Source organism: Watersipora subatra, chromosome 11 (assembly GCF_963576615.1).
Source record: "Watersipora subatra chromosome 11, tzWatSuba1.1, whole genome shotgun sequence".
In the NCBI taxonomy this organism is placed as follows: Eukaryota; Metazoa; Bryozoa; class Gymnolaemata; order Cheilostomatida; family Watersiporidae; genus Watersipora; species Watersipora subatra.
Window position 1 is genome coordinate 16,101,206 of NC_088718.1, and position 20,391 is coordinate 16,121,596.

The 20,391-nt window shown below is 36.3% G+C and overlaps 1 protein-coding gene across 3 annotated transcripts in view; it reads left to right on the forward strand.

Moving 5' to 3' along the window:
* The window catches only part of LOC137408144 (DENN domain-containing protein 5B-like), an 89,375-nt gene that overhangs the window by 25,528 nt on the left and 43,456 nt on the right, over positions 1–20,391 (forward strand). For all 3 annotated transcript variants that reach the window (XM_068094532.1, XM_068094533.1, XM_068094534.1), the window contains exons 8-11: positions 334–490; positions 6,695–6,799; positions 7,778–7,902; positions 11,109–11,325. In XM_068094532.1, coding sequence (XP_067950633.1) covers positions 334–490; positions 6,695–6,799; positions 7,778–7,902; positions 11,109–11,325 — 604 coding nt within the window. The remainder of the gene's footprint in view (positions 1–333; positions 491–6,694; positions 6,800–7,777; positions 7,903–11,108; positions 11,326–20,391) is intronic.

The window sequence follows — 20,391 nt, forward strand, 5'->3', positions numbered from 1 at the left end:
ACTTTACATTAGAAGCATTTAATTTGAAACAAGCCATTTGTGCTTTTGATTTATATTATAGTTTGCATATGTACATGTATCTACTAATAAATAAGTAAATATATGGACTTGTGACAGTGCTCTGATAACTTGAACGCTCTGATAATTCGAACACTTTTGCTCGGTCCCTTAAAGTTCGAGTTATCCATGTTTGACTGTATATGTAAGATGCAGACAAATTTGTGAATGCTGCAGCACCTATTGCATGTTCGTCTTCTATAATACATGTAAGTAAGATGAGCAATGACTTATGTTTGAGTGTGTCATTTTAGTTCTCATCTTTTACTGTTGCAGATGTGCCGTGTGGACTTGGAGTCATGTACGGTCGAGCCTCCCGAGGAGCTACCGACATTTCCACATTCAGCCGAGATGGCCGAAGAACTGCATCAGCTTGCTGCTAAATATAAGATTGTTCTAGAAGGACGAAGTGAGATGCATGACAGCGAAAGTGGTAGGTCATCAGCGGTATCGCTACAATTTCACAAACGCTGTTAGATGTTACCACTCAACTCATATATGATAAATAGTAGTTAGAAGGCCTTGCCAGTCTTCCTAGCTGTCAGTCGATATTGTTACTAGTGAAGGTGTGGGATGAAGACTTTACAAGCTTCACACAGCGGTAACTTTTTCATATCTTAAACTTATGTTAAAGCCAGATTCAGATATGTATTTCTGAAGCTGTTGCCACATGGCAATCAAAGCATAGAGGTTTGCAGCCGAAGGGTCTCGTCAAAATCAATTTCGGTAGTCACGACTTAAGCTCATTCCAGATTGGACAGATAGCGATTGCAATATTTATTTTACAACATCTCAGGTCATTTATTTACTCGGTACTCAGAATTGAGAAAGTTGAATTGCACAACCTTGAAGCAGGAAATACAGTTGCAACCAAATTAATTTATAGAGTCATGTTCTGACACGCGTGGTCATTCTTTACAAGTTTATGCCCTCCATGTGATGGTGTTCAAATGCTGCCAACATTTTTACCTCTGCCTAAGCATTACTTCCGATTAAGCATATATAGCGAAAAATTGAAAGAGGTTGCTAATTTTATTTTCTTTATAAACGAATAATGGGAGATTTTGCATATATTTAAAACGATTGATGAAAGCAATGAAACTCTAGTTAGTTTTACTGGTAGGAGGCTGCATGTAATAGATTGAATTCCTTACTGAAAGATTAGGTGTGACAGCAGCACACTCATAACTCATTTTATTAGCAGTAGTTATTGTGACAGCTATTAGCTAGTCTCAAACTAAGTGCCACAAATTCTTTGGACAAGGCTTTGTTCATAGCATTCACTTATTTCAGTTGAGTTGATGATCAGACGCATATCTACATATACATGTAGAATGACAATACAGTAACCCCTCATTGTTTGCAGTTAATCAAGACTGGCACCCCCCCTCCTGACCCTCCCCTTCCTGACCCCCCTCCTTCCCCCTGAAAAATGAAATCTGTGAAATTGAAACTAATAAATCGTATCTAATAAAGTCAATTTTTTAATCGTAAGTATTTTCCCTCTTTACGTTCATTAAACAATTTAGAGAGTGGGGAGTGTTTGAGAGGCATGATGAAGGATGTCACAGGTGCTCTGTACTTGTGGCACTTGACAAAACATAGCAGGAAAGCAGTGAACCACGACGACTGCTATTACAATGGTGCTCACTGAGGGATCTGATTGCACCAGAGTATGAGAGAGGTTTATGTATTCTAGTTTTTTATTTTATATTAAATTTTAGTTTCTGTAAGTTTTTTAATGAATATGTTTTACCATACAAAGTACTGAAGCTGAAAAAGGTGAACCACAAAGTACTGAGAGATTACTGTATAAGAACTATGAGTATTGATGTAGACCAGGGGGTACAATATGCAACTTGGTGACGTGCAATTACTGTATAAGAACTATGAGTATTGATGTAGACCAGGGGGGATAATATGCAACTTGGTGACATGCAATTACTGTATAAGAACTATGAGTATTGATGTAGACCAGGGGGGATAATATGCAACTTGGTGACGCGCAATTACTGTATAAGAACTATGAGTATTGATGTAGACCAGGGGGGATAATATGCAACTTGGTGACGTGCAATTACTGTATAAGAACTATGAGTATTGATGTATTTTATGTAGTTTACTTTTTTTATTTTTGTCTAGTTTTTATTTAAAAAAAATTCAATGAACATTATTTTGCCCGCAAAATGCTGAAACCGTCAAAGCTTGAATGCGAACTAGCAAGGGATCATGGTAGTCCATCTACTAGCAAGGAATCATGGTAGTCCATCTACTAGCAAGGGGTCATGGTAGTTCATCTACTAGCAAGGGATCATGGTAGTTCATCTACTAGCAAGGGATCATGGTAGTCCATCTACTAGCAAGGGGTCATGGTAGTTCATCTACTAGCAAGGGATCGTGGTAGTTCATCTACTAGCGAGGGATCGTGGTAGTTCGTGTTTGTCATTGGTCTGATTTACCGCTCTCATTTTTCATGGTGAATGGTGATTGAATGTTTCACGAGGAGACTATTCCTCATTACACTAAAATAAACTTGTAAAATATGCATATTTTAAGTCTCTTCAAGATTGTGTTTATGCTGCTGTTATGGTGAGTTGAACAATGACTGTAGATCTTGACAAATGTATCATGAGCAATGCTTGAATGGATGGTCTTTACACTACTCATAATATCAAAATTAATATGATTATGATAAAAAAATATGATAACAAAATTTGAAAGTCATTCAAATATAAAATTAATAAGGTCATTAAATATATCGTAAAATAATATTAATGATATACATAGCATTGGTAATATAATAAAAATATTTTTTCAGCAGATGGCTTCATCTGAAACATGGTCTTTTTTATGTGGGTCTGACCCCCCAGAAATCCCATCTCTCAAGTTCAGACCATCATTTTTCAAATTATACGAAATGTGGCATTTGCGAAGTCTTCAGATGCCAATTGCATAAACACAGTCAATAGATTTATTTCTGTAGTGCAAATAACTCAATTTTTAAAAATGTCGAGCCAAGGAACTCTCAACAAAAATGACAATCAATATTGACTAATAGACCCAGCGCTATATATGACACCTAGCGCTATCTATGACAGCAGCTTTGCCTGTAATACTGCCAGTATGATGACGTCTTATGAAAATTCAGTTAATTTTATAGTTGCAGTTTTGCGGGTCACACTTATTTTACTGATCCGTGTATCTCTCTTTGTTGGGGAAAAAAGATTAATCTTGTTGGATCGAGTTCGCCTTCATATTCTGTCGACTAAAGTACACTTACAAACGCTCACCCTCTCAGGATTCACTTGTTGTTTATTGACAATGCTGGGTGTTCTTGTTGCTATTGAAAACAACAAATGACACTTGGCTGCACTTGACCCCGAGTGGCGATATCATATATTGGCTGGTAGCTGAGTTGAATATTACTGTTGTTTCTGGGAAATAATGTGTAGGAAGTTTCCAAAATGCATCACTGTACTTTGCACGATTCTCCTGATGATCAGAATTAAAAAAATAATTTTAAGACCACCCAAGATGTTATATAGTTCTCTATCTGAGAGTGACATAGACGCATTGGAACAAAAAGCCCCTCAAAAATGGATTATATTTGATATTTCCTTAGCCTTTTACTACACGAAACGGTCTCACTTCTCTTCAATAGCCTTATTTTGAAATCTGTACCAAAATATCATTTTTTATCAATTTAAAAGCAGAAAAGCTAAATTTATGAAGGTAGTTTTTGCTGAAGATATGAGAAGACAATTCCTGTACAGTAGCATTTTTAACTTGATCATCCACATGATTGCTACTCGGTTGTTTCTCAAAGGATCTTCATCAGCTGAGATTAAATGAGTTATAGAAGCCTTGTACCGGCCAGAAAGGGTTGTCGCTCGTCTAATGAATAGCATCAGCTGCCACACTCCTGACCATCCTCTCCGATTTTTTGTGGCCCTTTTCATGTAAGGAATAACAATTAGTTCATTACTCGCTATTTCAGTTTTTACCAAACCTACACTGTGACGTGGTCGATACATGACTATTTTTTCATGCTTGTGTACAATTATAACTTACCCATTTAAAAGCTTTTAGCTTTAGAACTCTCCTAACGTCAAATAAGTTTATGAATTAATTCAGTATGTCACCAGGAAATTCAATTTAGGATGCTTAGTACATTCGTTGATTATGAAGCTATGTGAAGCTCTGAAGGAAATCGGAATACATCCAACTCGTAATCTAAATGGCTTTCACTAATTGGCTTCAAGCACTTGAGACTAGTCATAATTTCTTATTCAATTGTTGCATTACTGCATTTATTGATTGCTTTCCTGCCATTAGAGTATGTCTACGCTTAAGGTTCCCATAACATCATCTGAAGCCGTGTAAATATCATATTTGATTTTGTTCGCTATTATCTGTAGTTTGTAGTTTTCTAAATTGAGAATAGCGTCTTACGGGACATTAATTTAAGAAGCTGTTATATCTACTAGTAACTACTGTATCTACTAGTAACTACTGTATCTACTAGTAACTACTGTATCTACTAGTAACTACTGTATCTACTAGTAACTACTGTATCTACTAGTAACTACTGTTTCTACTAGTAACTACTCTTTCTACTAGTAACTACTCTTTCTACTAGTAACTACTGTTTCTACTAGTAACTACTGTTTCTACTAGTAACTACTGTATCTACTAGTAACTACTGTATCTACTAGTAACTACTGTATCTACTAGTAACTACTGTATCTACTAGTAACTACTGTATCTACTAGTAGCTACTGTAACTACTAGTAACTACTGTATCTACTAGTAACTACTGTATCTACTAGTAACTACTGTAACTACTAGTAACTACTGTAACTACTAGTACATGTAACTACTGTATCTACTTCAAAAGGGTTTTATAAATTTGGTTGTAAGCAGGTATATACATGTCGGTGCTAGCACACAATGTATATCACTTAGTATAGATTCTAGTATGCAGTATATCATACAGTTTATGGTCTATGCACTACTATGCAGCCTTAATAATTGCGCCGATCAAAGAACTGTGATCTTTAGGTATTACCCAGCAACATGCTGCAGTTAGTACCACTGCTCCACTCACAGAATGCTGCAGTTAGTACCACTGCTCCACTCACAGCATGCTGCAGTTAGTACCACTGCTCCACTCACAACATGCGAGTTGACATTGTCTGTCAAGACTGCTATATAAATGCGAGAGATTAGTGGTCATGGTTGTTGACCAGAGCCTGGAAGGTCACCTCCTTTTAATATTTCATCAGTAAAAGTTATGGAACCACAACCGCTTTCATGCATCCGTTGATGCTTGCACTCGTTAAAATCCTTAGGTATTTTATGTAACTTCTGCTTTTGCAAACACTGGAGTCATTCTTTGCTTTCACCGACTCGTCTTTTGATGCCAACTGCCTTTTCGCTTTCTCAACCATGAAAATATTTTTACATTTCAATACAAGTTTTTCAAAACTTTTACGCTACAAAAGAAAACCCTTCAGAGGGTTCTTTTGACGATGCAATCTTTTTTCTAGCCTCTAATCGTGGCTTTAAACAAATACCACTATTATTATAGTCAAGAATATTAACTTTTCCACTTTTGGCAAGTCCATCATTCAAGTCCAAGGTCATTCATTCAAGGATAGCTCTCATGGGAAAAGCATACCGTAGTTTCTTAGGCCTCCTATGAAAGGCCAATCTTTGAAACGAAGATAGTTTGTCTGTTGATGAGAATGAGTGGCTAGCTGACGAAACCTTTTAAGGAGTTTCACCCTCTTGCATAGTGTTAGACATTGGTCTTAGGTTGCAATAGTAGTGGAACATGTAGTTCTGGATATCATTTGCTTTCGAGTGACCTTCCTGATATATCAGCTTTGTCGCTGTGCTTTAGTACAAGAAAATTTCACCCAAGTTATCAAATTCATGCTGTTATTACCTATTTGGCTGTTGCCTTGGGTTGACTCGTTCAACTGTGTATAGTGTGCCACTCTTTGCTAACATATTCATGTGTAAAAGCTGAACGCTTTCTAGAAAAGCATTGACACCTTAAATATGTGCTCATTTTCTTTGCTGTTGCAATGTTTAAAATGTGGCACGAAAATAACGCTTCCCCACCGTTATTAAATCCAAAACCCACGCGGATTAAGGTTTGTGCCTTAATGCTAACTAGAGAAAGGGATTTAATCCCATATCAGTGCATTCCTTTTTTTGAAGTCTGATCTCATCTGTTGAACTCTGTTAGCCATGGCGTTAAGCTATCAACGGTCATACATGCTTGTAGCGCATCACAAGAATAATTCTATTGTTGTGACAAGGCTGCCTAACATCAATGAATAGTTTCAAGTCCGCCTCGTGATTAGCGTAGAACTCATGATTAGCGTAGAACTGATATAATTGTAAATGTTAAAAGCTATCGCTGGGTCGATACGCCTTGACATTTGGTTTATCTTCATAACGTCATACTATTTTTTCAGCACCTGAAAAGCTTGTCCTTTAAATATGATTGAGGAAAAAACATGGCATATGGTTGGCCACAAAACTCTCAGCTATTGGCATGTCTTATCGGGTGCCACAACTGTCACTGTAAATCAAAGTTATTGATAGAGCGCTTCCATATTTGCAGGAATGAACAGTCAGGACGGAATCTCACTTAAGGATCACAGGCTAACTGAGATAAAGTCGGACATTATTAAGCTAGGCAGCAGCAGTCGACTGGCCGAATTGGAAGGTAGAGAGATTGTAGCTGTAGGAGCCTGAGTCTTTGGAGTTGTCCTACTAACATTTCACCCCTAGTCGGCTCTGTAAAGTTATCTTTAGCCGGTTGTACAGTCTAAAATGAAAAAGACACCTAGCTCTACATAATGGTGATGAAACAACGGTTTTATATTGAATAGGTACCTCAGTTGTTATGGGCACCTGCTTCATGTCATTTTAAACCTTGACATGCGAAGTTAACCTGATCTGATATTTGCTTCACATGTCGATGCTGTCGTATGTTGGATTTAGTGGTAAAGTATGTGATAGCAATTGATAAACTTGACTTACACCAATACAGTTTGAATTAGCTTAATACATGTATTTTTATGCGGTATTTTTAGTTTATATTATATCTATTACCTTTTCCACAGGGTAAAATTGTAATGTTTCAAAATATTTCAGAGCATTACATTAAAAATAGCTTTGTATAATGAGATATTAGCTCAAATTTTAAGTCATATATTGAAAAACTTAAGAGTTTCTATTATTTTTTTAATTTTTGACTGTTTGTAAAATTGTAATGTTTCAAGATATTTTGGATCATCATTAAAAGTTACTCTGTATGTCAAGACAATTATTTTTTCAACTTTTAAATTTTCTGTTGAAAAATTGGTATTTAGGGATTATTACAGGTCGAGTGATACAAACACTCGCTGAACCAATGTCAACAATTGAAATTTTCTACAACACCTGTGTGACGGATTGATCAAAATGGAAAGGTTGATCTTCATAAATTTCAGCCAATATCTGGTTTGGATTAAATTTTCCCTGTGACCTGCTGTATATTAGCTAAAGATATGACAATAATAATAATAATTAATTTCATAATTTGAGCAAGATCTACATTGTCATTAGTTATGACCCGAGTGCAATACTCAAATTCCAAAACTGCTGCAATGCTAACACGGTTAGGATCAGGAAACTCTAAAGATTGTTGGTCATTTTACAGCCATTGTGAAAGGTGTGGGAGTTATCAGCTCTATTGAAGGAAACCTACAGGAAGTGTTGGATGAGAAAAAGCAGAAGGAAGCGGATGATTATAAAGAAAGACAGATGAAAAACAAAGCTCTTCAGGTTGTTTATTTGGTTTGAGTGGACTTGGTATTACTTTGTAACACATATATTTATATATATATATATATATATGTATATTAGCTGTGCTACTCGACGTTGCCCGTGTAATAAAAAAGTTTTGGGTCAGAAAATTGATTTGTATTTAACATATAACAACATTTGCGTGGTGGGTGGGTGTGTGTGGTGTGTGTGTGGTTGCGTGTGTGTGTGTGTGTGGTGTGTGTGGTGTGTGTGTGGTGTGTGTGTGTGTGTGGTGTGCGTGTGTGGTGTGCGTGTGTGGTGTGTGTGTGTGTGGTGTTTGTGTGGTGTGTGTGTGTGTGGTGTGTGTGTGGTGTGTGTGTGTGCGTGCGTACGCGCGTGTGCGTGTGTGTTTGTGTGTGCTAGTATATATATATACTAGCTGTGCTACCCGGCGTTGCCCGGGCAATAGAAGTCTTTGGACAGAAAATTGATTTGTATTTAACATATAACATTTGCCATTCTAACTTTCAAACTACATATCATAAGAAAAGTTTTTTGTGTAGTTGAAATAAATTAAAGGAGAAAAAAAACAACTAAAAGTTTTCAAACTTAGTCAAATAACTTTTAAACTTCATATCATGAGGAAAATGTTTTGTGCAGGTCAAACAAATTTAAAAAAATGAAACGACTGTAAAAAGGTTTAGATGTAAATGCGAAATAATGAGCAAGTAATAGCTAAATTAAGTCGGTTTATTACGATTACAATAAAACATGATTGGGTAATGATGCAATTAATACGAACTGAGAAAACAAAATAAAAATCCTGAATATGTAGAATTAATAATGACAATTTTTACATAGAAGTGTGTGTGTATATAAAAAAGGTTACTGTTCCGCCAGAAGCTATCCATCAAAACTTTGAATACGACGATACGGAGACAATATAATTGTCTGCGTGAAAAGAATTGGCCTTGACCCCAGATATAGTAATTAAACCTTATGAAAAGTATTTTTTAACAGGGGCATCGTAACGCGTGGTCGCATCGATAAAGTAATCAGCGTGTGCTATAGCTATAACCAGAATGACAGACAGATCCACATACTCTGAGAAATATATATATATAGATATAGCCCGGGGATAGCTATTAAAATCTTGCTTATGAAATTTTGCATTCCGATGGATTTGAACTCACGACAAATACCACGAACGCAACAACAAGTGTCTTATCCGGAATCACTACCACTGAGCTAGTCCACAAAGACATTTTCATATACCGTATACACCATGTATATGGTATATGAAAACGTCTTTGATCACTACGTCTTTGATCACCATTATTTTAGCCTTGCGTCCACGAGTTACGATGCCTCTGTTCAGAAATATTTTGGGACCTAAGTATATGCAACACGATGCGTCTTCATTTTTTTTTTGTTGGGGTTAATAATTTATCTCGAACTTAAAATTTTTGCGATTTATGTACTGATTATATACGTTACCAAAATATATACGTTGCATCGACATTTCGTAGTTTACATACTTGCTATTACGAACAGAGATTTATTATACTGACAAAGATTTTGTTCGTTTAAAAAATCTTTTTACGTTATTTCTTTTAGTTCAAATTTTGATAGATAGCTAGCTTCTGATGGAACAGTATGATACATACAGTCAAACATGGATAACTCGAACTTCACGGGATCGAGCAAAAGTGTTCGAATTATCAGAGCGTTCAAGTTATCAGAGCACTGTCACAAGTCCATGTATTTACTTATTTATTAGTAGATACATGTACATATGCAAACTATAATATAAATCAAAAGCACAAATGGCTTGTTTCAAATTAAATGCTTCTAATGTAAAGTTTAAAACGTTTTTATCAAAAAGTATAGAGATTTTTCTATCACTTGAGATTGGTTTGTCGTTTGAGGTGATGTTATTGCCAGGACGTTTTTTTAGATTGACATTGGAAAAACTTGATCGTTGTTGAAATGCTCAAAAGAAAAGACATCTTTTTCTTTTGAGCGTTTTACCCACGATCAATTCTGCCAATTTTTCTTGAAGTTTATGCAACTTCAAGAAAAAGTTACCAAAGAAAAATCCCTTACTTACCTGGGATTCGTTAAGAGCAACACTCCGAGGCAGTTCAATTAAAAGTTTTACGAGGTTTAACGGTACATTGTATATCACTCACGCTTTTTGAATGGATACTTATTGAATGTACACACGTATTCTGTGTTTAGGTCAAACGATGAATAGTTTTTTTAGCTAAGAAAACGTATACGTTTAATAAAAACAATTTTTAGGACGTTTTAAACATTCAACATTCCGACGTTGATTCAACACGGAATCAACGTCGGAAAACTATTCGTCACGGGCTAGCCGGTTCACGCACTCAAGGATTTTCGCCACGCACATACAAAACAACATGCTGTTTTTGTTTTGTATGTGCGTGGCGAAAATCCTTGCGCGCGTGACCCGGCAAGCCCGTGCTATTAATCGTATAGCAGTATAAATCAAATTTGACCAATCCTTTAGAAAAGTCGTTGACAAAATTATTTTGCCGATGGTGGTAATAACAACGCTTATGAATTACGAAAAGATGAGGTTTACCTCTATGGCTTTGAATAAAGTGATTTTCTAAAGCGATAACAACCGTTTCGGTAGCCATTGGGCAAAAAAAAGTTCGAATTAACAGTGTTGAGTTCGAGTTATCTATAGCAATTTATCATTACGTGGGAACGGACCAAAGAAACCGTTCGAATTAACCATGTGTTCGAGCTATCCGTGGACGAGTTATCCATGTTTGACTGTATATTGTTAATATGTAATGTGTTAAATACAAATAAATTTTCTGTCCAAAGACTTTTTTATTACCCGGGCAATGCCGGGTTGTACAGCTAGTACACATATATATATATATATACATATACATGTATATATATATATATACATATATATATATATCAATTGTGATTGATATAAAACCTCTGTAAAACCTCTATTGGAATGCCATGGTTTTTATCCAGCGTTTTAATCATGATCAAGTTTTCTTGTGTTCAATCTTGAAACATCCTGGCAGTCAGATCACCTCAAATATAGAAAAACTATCGCAATTGATAGAAAAATACGGATACTTTCTGATAAAATCCACTAAAATTTTGTGCAAGTTGATCTCTAAGCTTGTGAGAAAATGTTTCCTTGTTCCTTTTTTATTTCGTCTTATCTATTTTTTTTACTCATTTAGGACACAAACCAGCAGAAGTTTTCGGAATGTGTTCGTGAAGTCTTCTTCAACTCACAGCTCCGCCTCTTCGGCCACTACGAAAAGTTTGTTATTTACCCCAGCCAGTGTGACATGGCCTCCTGGCTCTGCAGCCGAGAGATGATCTCTAACTTTGACAAAGAATCCTTTCTCGGGGATCAGCCCGGTATCCGTCAGCCGTTCCTCTGCCGGTTTCTTGGTAAGCGCATCATAGTCTAGGGCTATGTACCGTGTGACGTCTCATTTCGCTTTATTAATACAAAGGTATTCTAGGGCTATGGACTGTGTGACGTCTCATTCCACTTTATTAATACAAAGGGGGTTTAGGGCTGTGTACCGTGTGATGTCTCATTCCACTTTATTAATACAAAGGTAGTCTAGGGCTATGTACTGTGTGACGTCTCATTCCACTTTATTAATACAAAGGTAGTCTAGGGCTATGTACCGTGTGACTTCTCATTCCACTTTATTAATACAAAGGTATTCTAGGGCTATGTACTGTTAACAAGTCTACCAGTGATGTCCCAAATAATCAACTGTAGAATAGCAAGCCTATGCCAAACATGTTAAGGAAGTGATCATGGAAACAACGTGCAACTTATGAGCCAGTCTTCTGTAGTCATTGCCTTCTATTTTTCACTTACTCACACCTGACAAAATACAGCTGTGTGCATTATAATATATTATTATAATTATAATATATTATTATAATTATGGATATGTGTGTGCATTATAATATATTATAATTATGGATATGTGTGTGCATTATAATATATTATTATAATTATGGATATGTTTACCATCAGTGTATTGCCTGTTACTTAATTGTATTTTGTTGAAAAATTCATAGTTACTGTAAAACCTTTAATTGAATGCCATAGCACTTTATTTTTCAACCCTTCCTCTATAGCGGCGGTCAATTGGAAGCAGCGTTCAAATAGAGATTTTACGGCAAGCGTGTTTTCCTACCATAATACTGTAAAATCTACTGAGACCATAGACTGTTTTAGCTAATTCAAAGTTCACCCAGCCCACACTTCTTAAATTTTATTTACAGTTTTCAGGTTTTAAATTGAAAAGAAATTGTTAATCCACAAAGCATTAAAAATATCTTTCAAGCGTGAATACTTGAAATAGTTATATTTTCTCCATGATACTAATTGATAGGCAGGAAATCAATATTGAAGTCAGGTGATGATGTAACACAATGATGTAACACATGGTTGAATTGTAACACTTTTGATGTCTGTAAGTTGGTAGATACCGCGATAATGGTGGCGAATCTCAGCTCCATTTTCCTGTCTACCACCAAAATCTAAAATTTTTTCAGGCATAATTTCAATAGTTGTCGTTCTCCTTTGCTTGTACTTGGTCATTTATCTTTCACATTACTCATAGTGTTGTATTTACCTAGTACCCTGCAGTCTTGTGCGCCATGCGAGATTGTCATGCATAATAACCATACATACAATTATTATATAATGCCCGAAAGGTGATTAGGGTGGTGAACTAGTAAGCTGCATGTCGCAAGTTTGAATCCAGTATGATGCAATCTTTTTTCCCAATTTCTAACCATGGTTCTGATTGGATGGACACGGCTCTTTAGTAGTAAAGATTGCCTAACGATTATATGGCTGCGGAAAAAAGACTTTCTCAAATATTTATGACAGATGGCTGCCCAACAGCACAATGTAAGATCACATTTATTCGTGATAAACGCTTGAAAAACTCGCGCTGTATATTTCATGAGGTAATAAAATTTGTTGCTTAATCATATTTTATATATTTTTATGACTATATGACATGAGTCGTGGCTCACACTTCTTCCTCCACAATTCTGTCTCAGTTCGAATATGACTGGCACTATTTCACTTAGTTCCTCATCACCTAAATGTCTCAACGTTTGTTGTTGTAAGAGTGTGTCAGAAGAGATATTACATAGTCTGTTGGCATATAATAAAGGATAAGTTTTGACCTGTAGAGTAAGTTCCCATGCAGCGAAAGTTTGTTAAAATATTGCATCAGATGGGATTTGAACTCGCAACATACAAATTAGTTGACCAACACTCCAACAGCTGCACCAATCGACTGTCTTATGGTATTTTAGAATACTTGTGCATATACTTATTCTCTGTACTATATTTGGTGGTCTCTCACAGCACACTAGACTGTTTGAGTGTTAGATGTTGCTAACAATTAATAAGTCTACATACGCCGATAGTATAATGGCACCTGGGTGTGACAGTGTCAAAGCGTTACACGGGGCAGACAAGCAGGTAATGTCTCCATAGGGCGCTATATAGTTGTGCGACGCCTTATGTCAAGTTTGCCTTTTTAAGAGGTCAAGGACAATGAAACCATGAAGCAATAGGGAAGCAAGGCCTATACGCACGCATTTGTACGACACTGTTGGTCGCTAAAGCCGTTTCCATGGCACATAGATGGTGCATCACACTAGTGTTTCACTTCCAAAGAGCGACTCTGAACCATGGTAGAATGAGAGCGAGGCAACTGTTTCCATGATGACACATCGCAGCGCCGTATGGGGGGGGGGGGTGTGTCGCTACGCTATCGCTACGTGAAAACTTAACAGTATTAAAGCATGCAGTTGCCAGGAAGTGGCATGAGGCAGGCAGGTTGATGAGAAACTAAATATACAGTTTGAAAAATAACAGTTTAGATACAGTTGTGTTTGTTGTACAAATGTTGACTTGTATCGATATTGTCTTCTGGCAGTTGATGTTATCTACAGGATCAACAGACTTGACTTGATTTTACAGGATCATTTAATTTACAGGATCACAGACTATTCAAATAGCCATGATTTTTTAAGTGTGTGAAAAATCATGGCTATTTGAATAGTCTGTAATCCTGTAAATTGTTTAGAGATGTAGAGGTATACAGCAGTCTTACTATGAAACGCTACTATTAGAACTGCTTTGAATATTCGATACAGCTGAACCGCTGCATACGAATGTTAGTTGCTTCGAGATTTGCTTTGTACATGTATGTTGAAAATATTGTTTGTTGGATCAAATGGCTTCGTAAGAATACACCGTAACTCATTTAATTTGTTCCAATGCACAAACAATATTGGACTACTCCTTGATAAGCACTGCAGTTGCAAATAATTATATTTATGATTTTTTACTGTATAAAAATTAAATTGCATGTAAAAATAAATGAAGGTTTTTATTATTATATTGGAGGCTTGTCAAGGCATTGGCTCATTGGGTAAAGGTAGAGGCGGTAATAGAAGTACGGGACATGGAGGGACGTGACTCACTCCAACATAATAGATGAAGTAAATGTTTAAAAAACGTAGCTTACAGTTTCTTATTATTTTGTTAGTTTTTATATTTTTATTGTTATTTTAGATTTTCACAAAGTTTGATTTTAAACTTTAGCTTTTATTAAGTGTTAAAACATTTGAGCTTTAAAAAAAGATTTTTTGGCACGTAGGAAGAGTGTCATTTTGTTGACGATAACTAATAAGTTATACATGCATATCTCAGCATCTCATCTTTTCTAGCAAAACTGCAGTTTTGAAAACTCTGAACATTGTATGCTGAAAACCACTTATGATTAGAGTCCAATTTGTAAGCTGAGGTGATTGCAATTTGAGGTTTGACTGTAGTGGCAGGCATTAATGATGACATTCTCGCCTCTGAGTACTATTGAAATGAAGTTGTCTCCACCACGAAATAACTTGTATCATTAACCATTACTATACTCATCACTAGTGAATTTAATACTAATTTACTAAATTTATGGATTTGATCTCTTTAAACCTTTGGCTAGACAAACCGATGGTCAGCAAGTGGCATCCGTTAGGCCTCGTGTCTCTGGCGATGCCAGTATGCCGATAGAAAGCTTATTATAACTTATAGCTTGTGGTCTACCTTGTACATCACTAGACATTGCTAAAGTTGAAGACACTCATAGAAACGCATCAAACTAGAGGGAAGGCTTCCTAGAACCACACCCTAATAGAGCAGCAGCTGTGCAGGTAGATGTTTCTAGGTACAGATGTTCAGCAAGGGACACCATGTCTGTACATAATGAAGCAAGAGTAGCTACGCATGCCTACAGTGTAGGATGATGCCTCCTTCATGAGGCATTTTATGTACGAGCTATTTTTAGCACTGTTTAAGCTCGCCGCAGATACACTAATATTTTATAGTGATCCTTTCCTTGTTTAGGGAATTATTCTAGTGAGCGCCTGTTATTTTCAGTAACTTTACAGAATACAAAAAGTATGCTCATTGCTAACAGATATAGCCAATAGCAATGAAAAGCATTTCGGGCATGCACCAGGAAATTTGACCTGCATCAGTGCCAAACATCAGCATATGTAGCCACCCGATAGCACAGCGACATAATAATTCCGCCAACTCAGATGTCAAAGGTCAACAAAATCTGGTGTTCATCAGGGCAGGTGGGCTCTATGTAGCCTTATAAATTTGGTTTTAAGTATTATTATTTACATACAAGTTTTTTTATATCGTTTGAATTAATTTTTTGAGTAACATGATAATTATACTAGTTTGCATGACTGTTTGAGAGTATTTTTAACGTGTTTGCTGTGATAGTGGTGAAAGAAGAAGCCGAGTGAAGCCTGTGTGGTGAATAGCTGTAATCAGTGTGGCAGAGCAAAGTGCCTGCCGCTCGCCAAACTTGATAAGTAGGAACTATTTTGACTTGCTGTCAGATAACATCATCCCTTGGAGTATTGCAAGCGCTCTATGTCTTTATTTTCTCCACGGCACCTGCAGTCGTGTGAACTAATTTATGGTTGTGAGGTTGTTGGGTTGTGAGGTTGTGAGGATGTTGGGTTGTGAGGTTGTCGGGTTGTGAGGTTGTTGGGTTGTGAGGTTGTTGGGTTGTGAGGTTGTGGGGTTGTGGGGTTGTGAGGATGTTGGGTTGTGAGGTTGTGAGGTCGAGGGGTTGTGGGGTTGTGAGGCTGTGGGGTTGTGAGGTTGTGGGATTGTGAGGTTGTGGGGATGTGAGGTTGTGGGGTTGTGAGGTTGTTGGGTTGTGATGTTGTGAGGTTGTGGGGTTGTGAGGTTGTGGGGTTGTGAGGTTGTGGGATTGTGAGGTTGTGGGGATGTGAGGTTGTGGGGTTGTGAGGTTGTAAGGTTGTGATGTTGTGATGTTGTGAGGTTGTGAGGTTGTGAGGTTGTGCGATGAACTACTTGGTAAGTTAGATTAGTGCTCATTGTGGCTTGGGCGTGCGGTCAGCCATCTCATGCCAAATAAGGCTTACCACGAGTGGGCAGCATCTTACCACGAGTGGGCAGCATCTTTTGAAACAAGGGCAAGTGGGCTCGTTGTTGCTCTTTAGCTTATTAGGCAGTTTTGTCAGCAACCAGTTTTCAGTCCTAGCCACCATCAAGCGACCAGACTCAGGCTGCCGAATAGCTAGTAAAGGTCAAGATGCTACATTATTTCTGTAGAAAATAAGCTAAGGTGTATCGACCTGCAGTACCTATATATATAATAAAACTATTGAATATTAAAATTATATATAAATAAATGTATATGAAATGAAACTTATCTGAAAAGCGGATTTTTTCACTACAAATCAGTTTAGCAGAGTTGCTTTCGGGTCTCTTTGTGTCAACGACACATGGTGAGCGGCACCGCGAAAGGAATTTGTAGTGAAAAAAATTCGACTTTTCTGATAGGTTTTAGTATATTGTGTTTTAGTATTAATGCGTATATATATATACAACAAAGTATAGTCTAAAAGTCAGCATAAAGTGCTCGATACTTTTATGCTTTGTCAAATTTTAATATATCTCTTACCAAATATATATATGTGTATATATATATATAATAGTTGAATGCCCGGTGTTGCCCAAATAACAAAAAAGTCTTTGCACAGAAAATTTATTTTTGTCTAACATGTAACAACAGTTACCATTCCAACTTTCAAACTTTATACCACGGGAAATGTTTTGTGCAGTTTAAATAAATTGAGAGAAAACATAAAACCACTGTAAAAGTTTTTGAACTATTCAAACAACTGTAACTTTTAAATTTCATTTAATGGAAAAGTGTTTTCTTAAGAGGAAAAATAAAACGACTGTAAAAGTTTTTAAAGATAGCTGAAATAATTGGCGAGTATTGGCTAAACAAATTCTGTTCTGCTATGACTGCAATAAAAAATTATTTTGTATAAAGTTATATAATTTTAATTTGTTTCAGTGTTGCAGCAAAAATATCGTATAGAGTGATACAGAAACCCATAGTAATTATCTTGTGCAAACACCTCCTGGTAAAAATCATCAAAATTTGATATAAGTGTCGTACGTATTAAAAATAGTAACAAAACAATATGTTAACCTTAGTAACTATGGTTACCTACAATAACTTTAGTGTATTTTGTGGTTGTGATCTGCAAGAAAATGTAACCTTACAATGTACCATGTGCAGTACGTACCGTGGGGAGTACTTACCTTCGATACAGATGTATAACATAAACATTGAATCTAACTTAAATGAATTTAGTTTAATAAACACATACTTAAAGGAAGTTTTAGTTTGTATTTTAGTAAACTTCATTTTTCAACTACAATTTGATCACTTGTCTATTGTCGAATTCATTTTTACTATAACTTGTAACTATAACTTAACTTTAACTTGTAACGAATAACGCTGAACAGAAATAACGAGCGAGGTATATATCTTTCAGGCATTCAGGGAGGGACTTCACCGAATAGCATATTGACATTTTTGTCATTTCATTGTAATTGGTACACCAACTGTCCAATTTTAATTTTGTTGATATCGTAGGCCTATGGCCGAAACCAAATTCACCCTCAGACGAAAAGCATCGTGTTTCATAGAGTAAGGTATAAAATCTTATAACAATGGGTTCATAACCCATTGTTATAACCCATGGGCGCACAGTATTAATTAATAATTTAGCATGTGCAATTGCGAAAAGGGTATGAAGTATATAGAAAGAGCAATGGGAAAGATATGAATAGCGTAGCGTTGTGGTTAGGGGCACATGTCTACAAACTTACGGTTACAATCTTTGTGAGTTCAAATCCAGAAAATGCACTTTTCACCTAGATTTTAATCACTGTAACCGAACAGACACCGAACGACACAGTAATAATCAATAGTGATAATCAACAGTAATAATCAATAGTAATAGTAATAATCAATAGTAATAATCAATAGTAATAATCAATAGTAATAATCAATAGTGATAATCAATAGTGATAATCAATAGTGATAATCAATAGTGATAATCAATAGTAATAGTAATAATCAATAGTAATAATCAATAGTAATAATCAATAGTAATAATCAATAGTAATAATCAATAGTAATAATCAATAGTAATAATCAATAGTAATAATCAATAAAAAGGTTTCTCTTATCCCATTGCCTTGTGTTAAAAACGAACAAATTGAGGTGTAGCTTTGGTGATAGAGAAAAGAGATGGTGCCTCATTTTAATATTGTTAGTGCCTAAATTAGGTCGGAATTGCGTGTAGTGTATAAACACTGATTCACAAAATGTGTTGTTTCAAGAAACTTGACTATTTTGATGTGGGAAGTTACTATGTGTGTTGAGACCGACATTGTACAGTCAAACCGCTACTTATGATTGCTCTAACATATGAATTGTTTGACATGCGATACTGTACATGTGTATGGAGTACTCTCTACCGGTTGTGACAATACTCAGGCTTTAATAAAAACGGTAACCAGAACATTTTAGTTTGTATAGAAAAATCAGTCTTAAAGGTTACGACAGCTTGGCAAAACGCTTATTCCTTTTTGAGGAAGGTTTGCTACTACAAGCAGGTTTCGTTGTACTTAGTACTAACTCTTGGTGTACAATCAAGCATTAATTCTCAAGCACTGTCTGCGTAGCACCTGTTAGTATTGTCAGTCATGACAAGATATCTCTATCAGATATCTCTTGGCCAGTATAATTTCACACTGTATTTTGATGCCACATAAACACATCCATCATTGAGCGGAAATGTTACTCAAAGTACTTGTTTGGTTGGTGGGCTGTGAGCCCCCTTGTTGAGGTAATAGAGGCCCAGGCTACATCTGATTTTAATTAGACCCTTTAGTTCGCACTGAATGGCCAGTCTATGGCCCTTATCACCAGCCATTAGCTACGGGACGCAGGCAGCCGTCAGCTATTCTTTACTGAACATACCCAATACTATGCTATCTACTGTATACATTTAATATTGCCTATAATCAAATTGGTGTTTATCAGTGTTTTAAAGTTAGTCTGATCTCGTAAAAGTATAGCGATTCCTTTTGTTTTCTGGCATGTTTGCTGATCAGGTAGACTATGTTATGGATTTTTTAATCTGTTGGTTCAGAGTTATACCACACCCATCGACCTTTCTTAAATTCTCAGTTTTTCACAGGGCAGAAAGAAACCAGCTGCTTAAGGCTCGTTCAAATTATATCTCTGTATATCAGAGTTGTCTCCTTAGCGATTACTCGTACATGTAGATTATAGATTATGTGCACCGTAAACCAATAGTATGGTAAAGGCAGTGCAGACACATCAGACCAAACCAAACCTTTCTGATTGATCGCCAAGCATCAGCGATGGCCTGCACAATGTGCACCACTTCAACGACAGTGGTTGACTGTTGCGGACTGCGTGATCTATATTCTCTTTCATGACAGTTGCTGCGGGACTAGTATTTCATCATTTTTCCGACCGCATTGTATAATAAGAACACTATGTCCCACAGACTATTTACTGATGTAAACACAGATGGGTCAGTGATAGTGTGAACATTGTTATCACAGTTGATTACCAGAATTAGCATTGACATACGGATATAGTGTGCACCACCCTTGATGACAGTTACATTTGCATGTTAAGTAAGGGTCATGATTTTTTAATAAAAGGTCATGGAAACTCTGTTTCGAATAGATAAACATTATTTGGATATAGTTTAGCGTTGATCAAGATTAGCATGTGGGCAACTTTATATATTTATAGAATGCGGCTTTTAGCTGAGATTTAATAGGCTTGTAATGCTTTGTTGCTCATTTATCTATTCCCTGCAATACCTACATGTATATACGCAAGTAAGATTTGCTCCTCAGTGGTGCAGATAACTCCATTTATAAACATACCCACATAGTGAAACTTCCTTAAGAGTGTTGAGCAGCATCCATACAGTTTCATGGTAACAATAATCATGTAACACCACATCATTATAACACAGCGTTTGGAGTTATTCCACTACTGTTATCAAGGA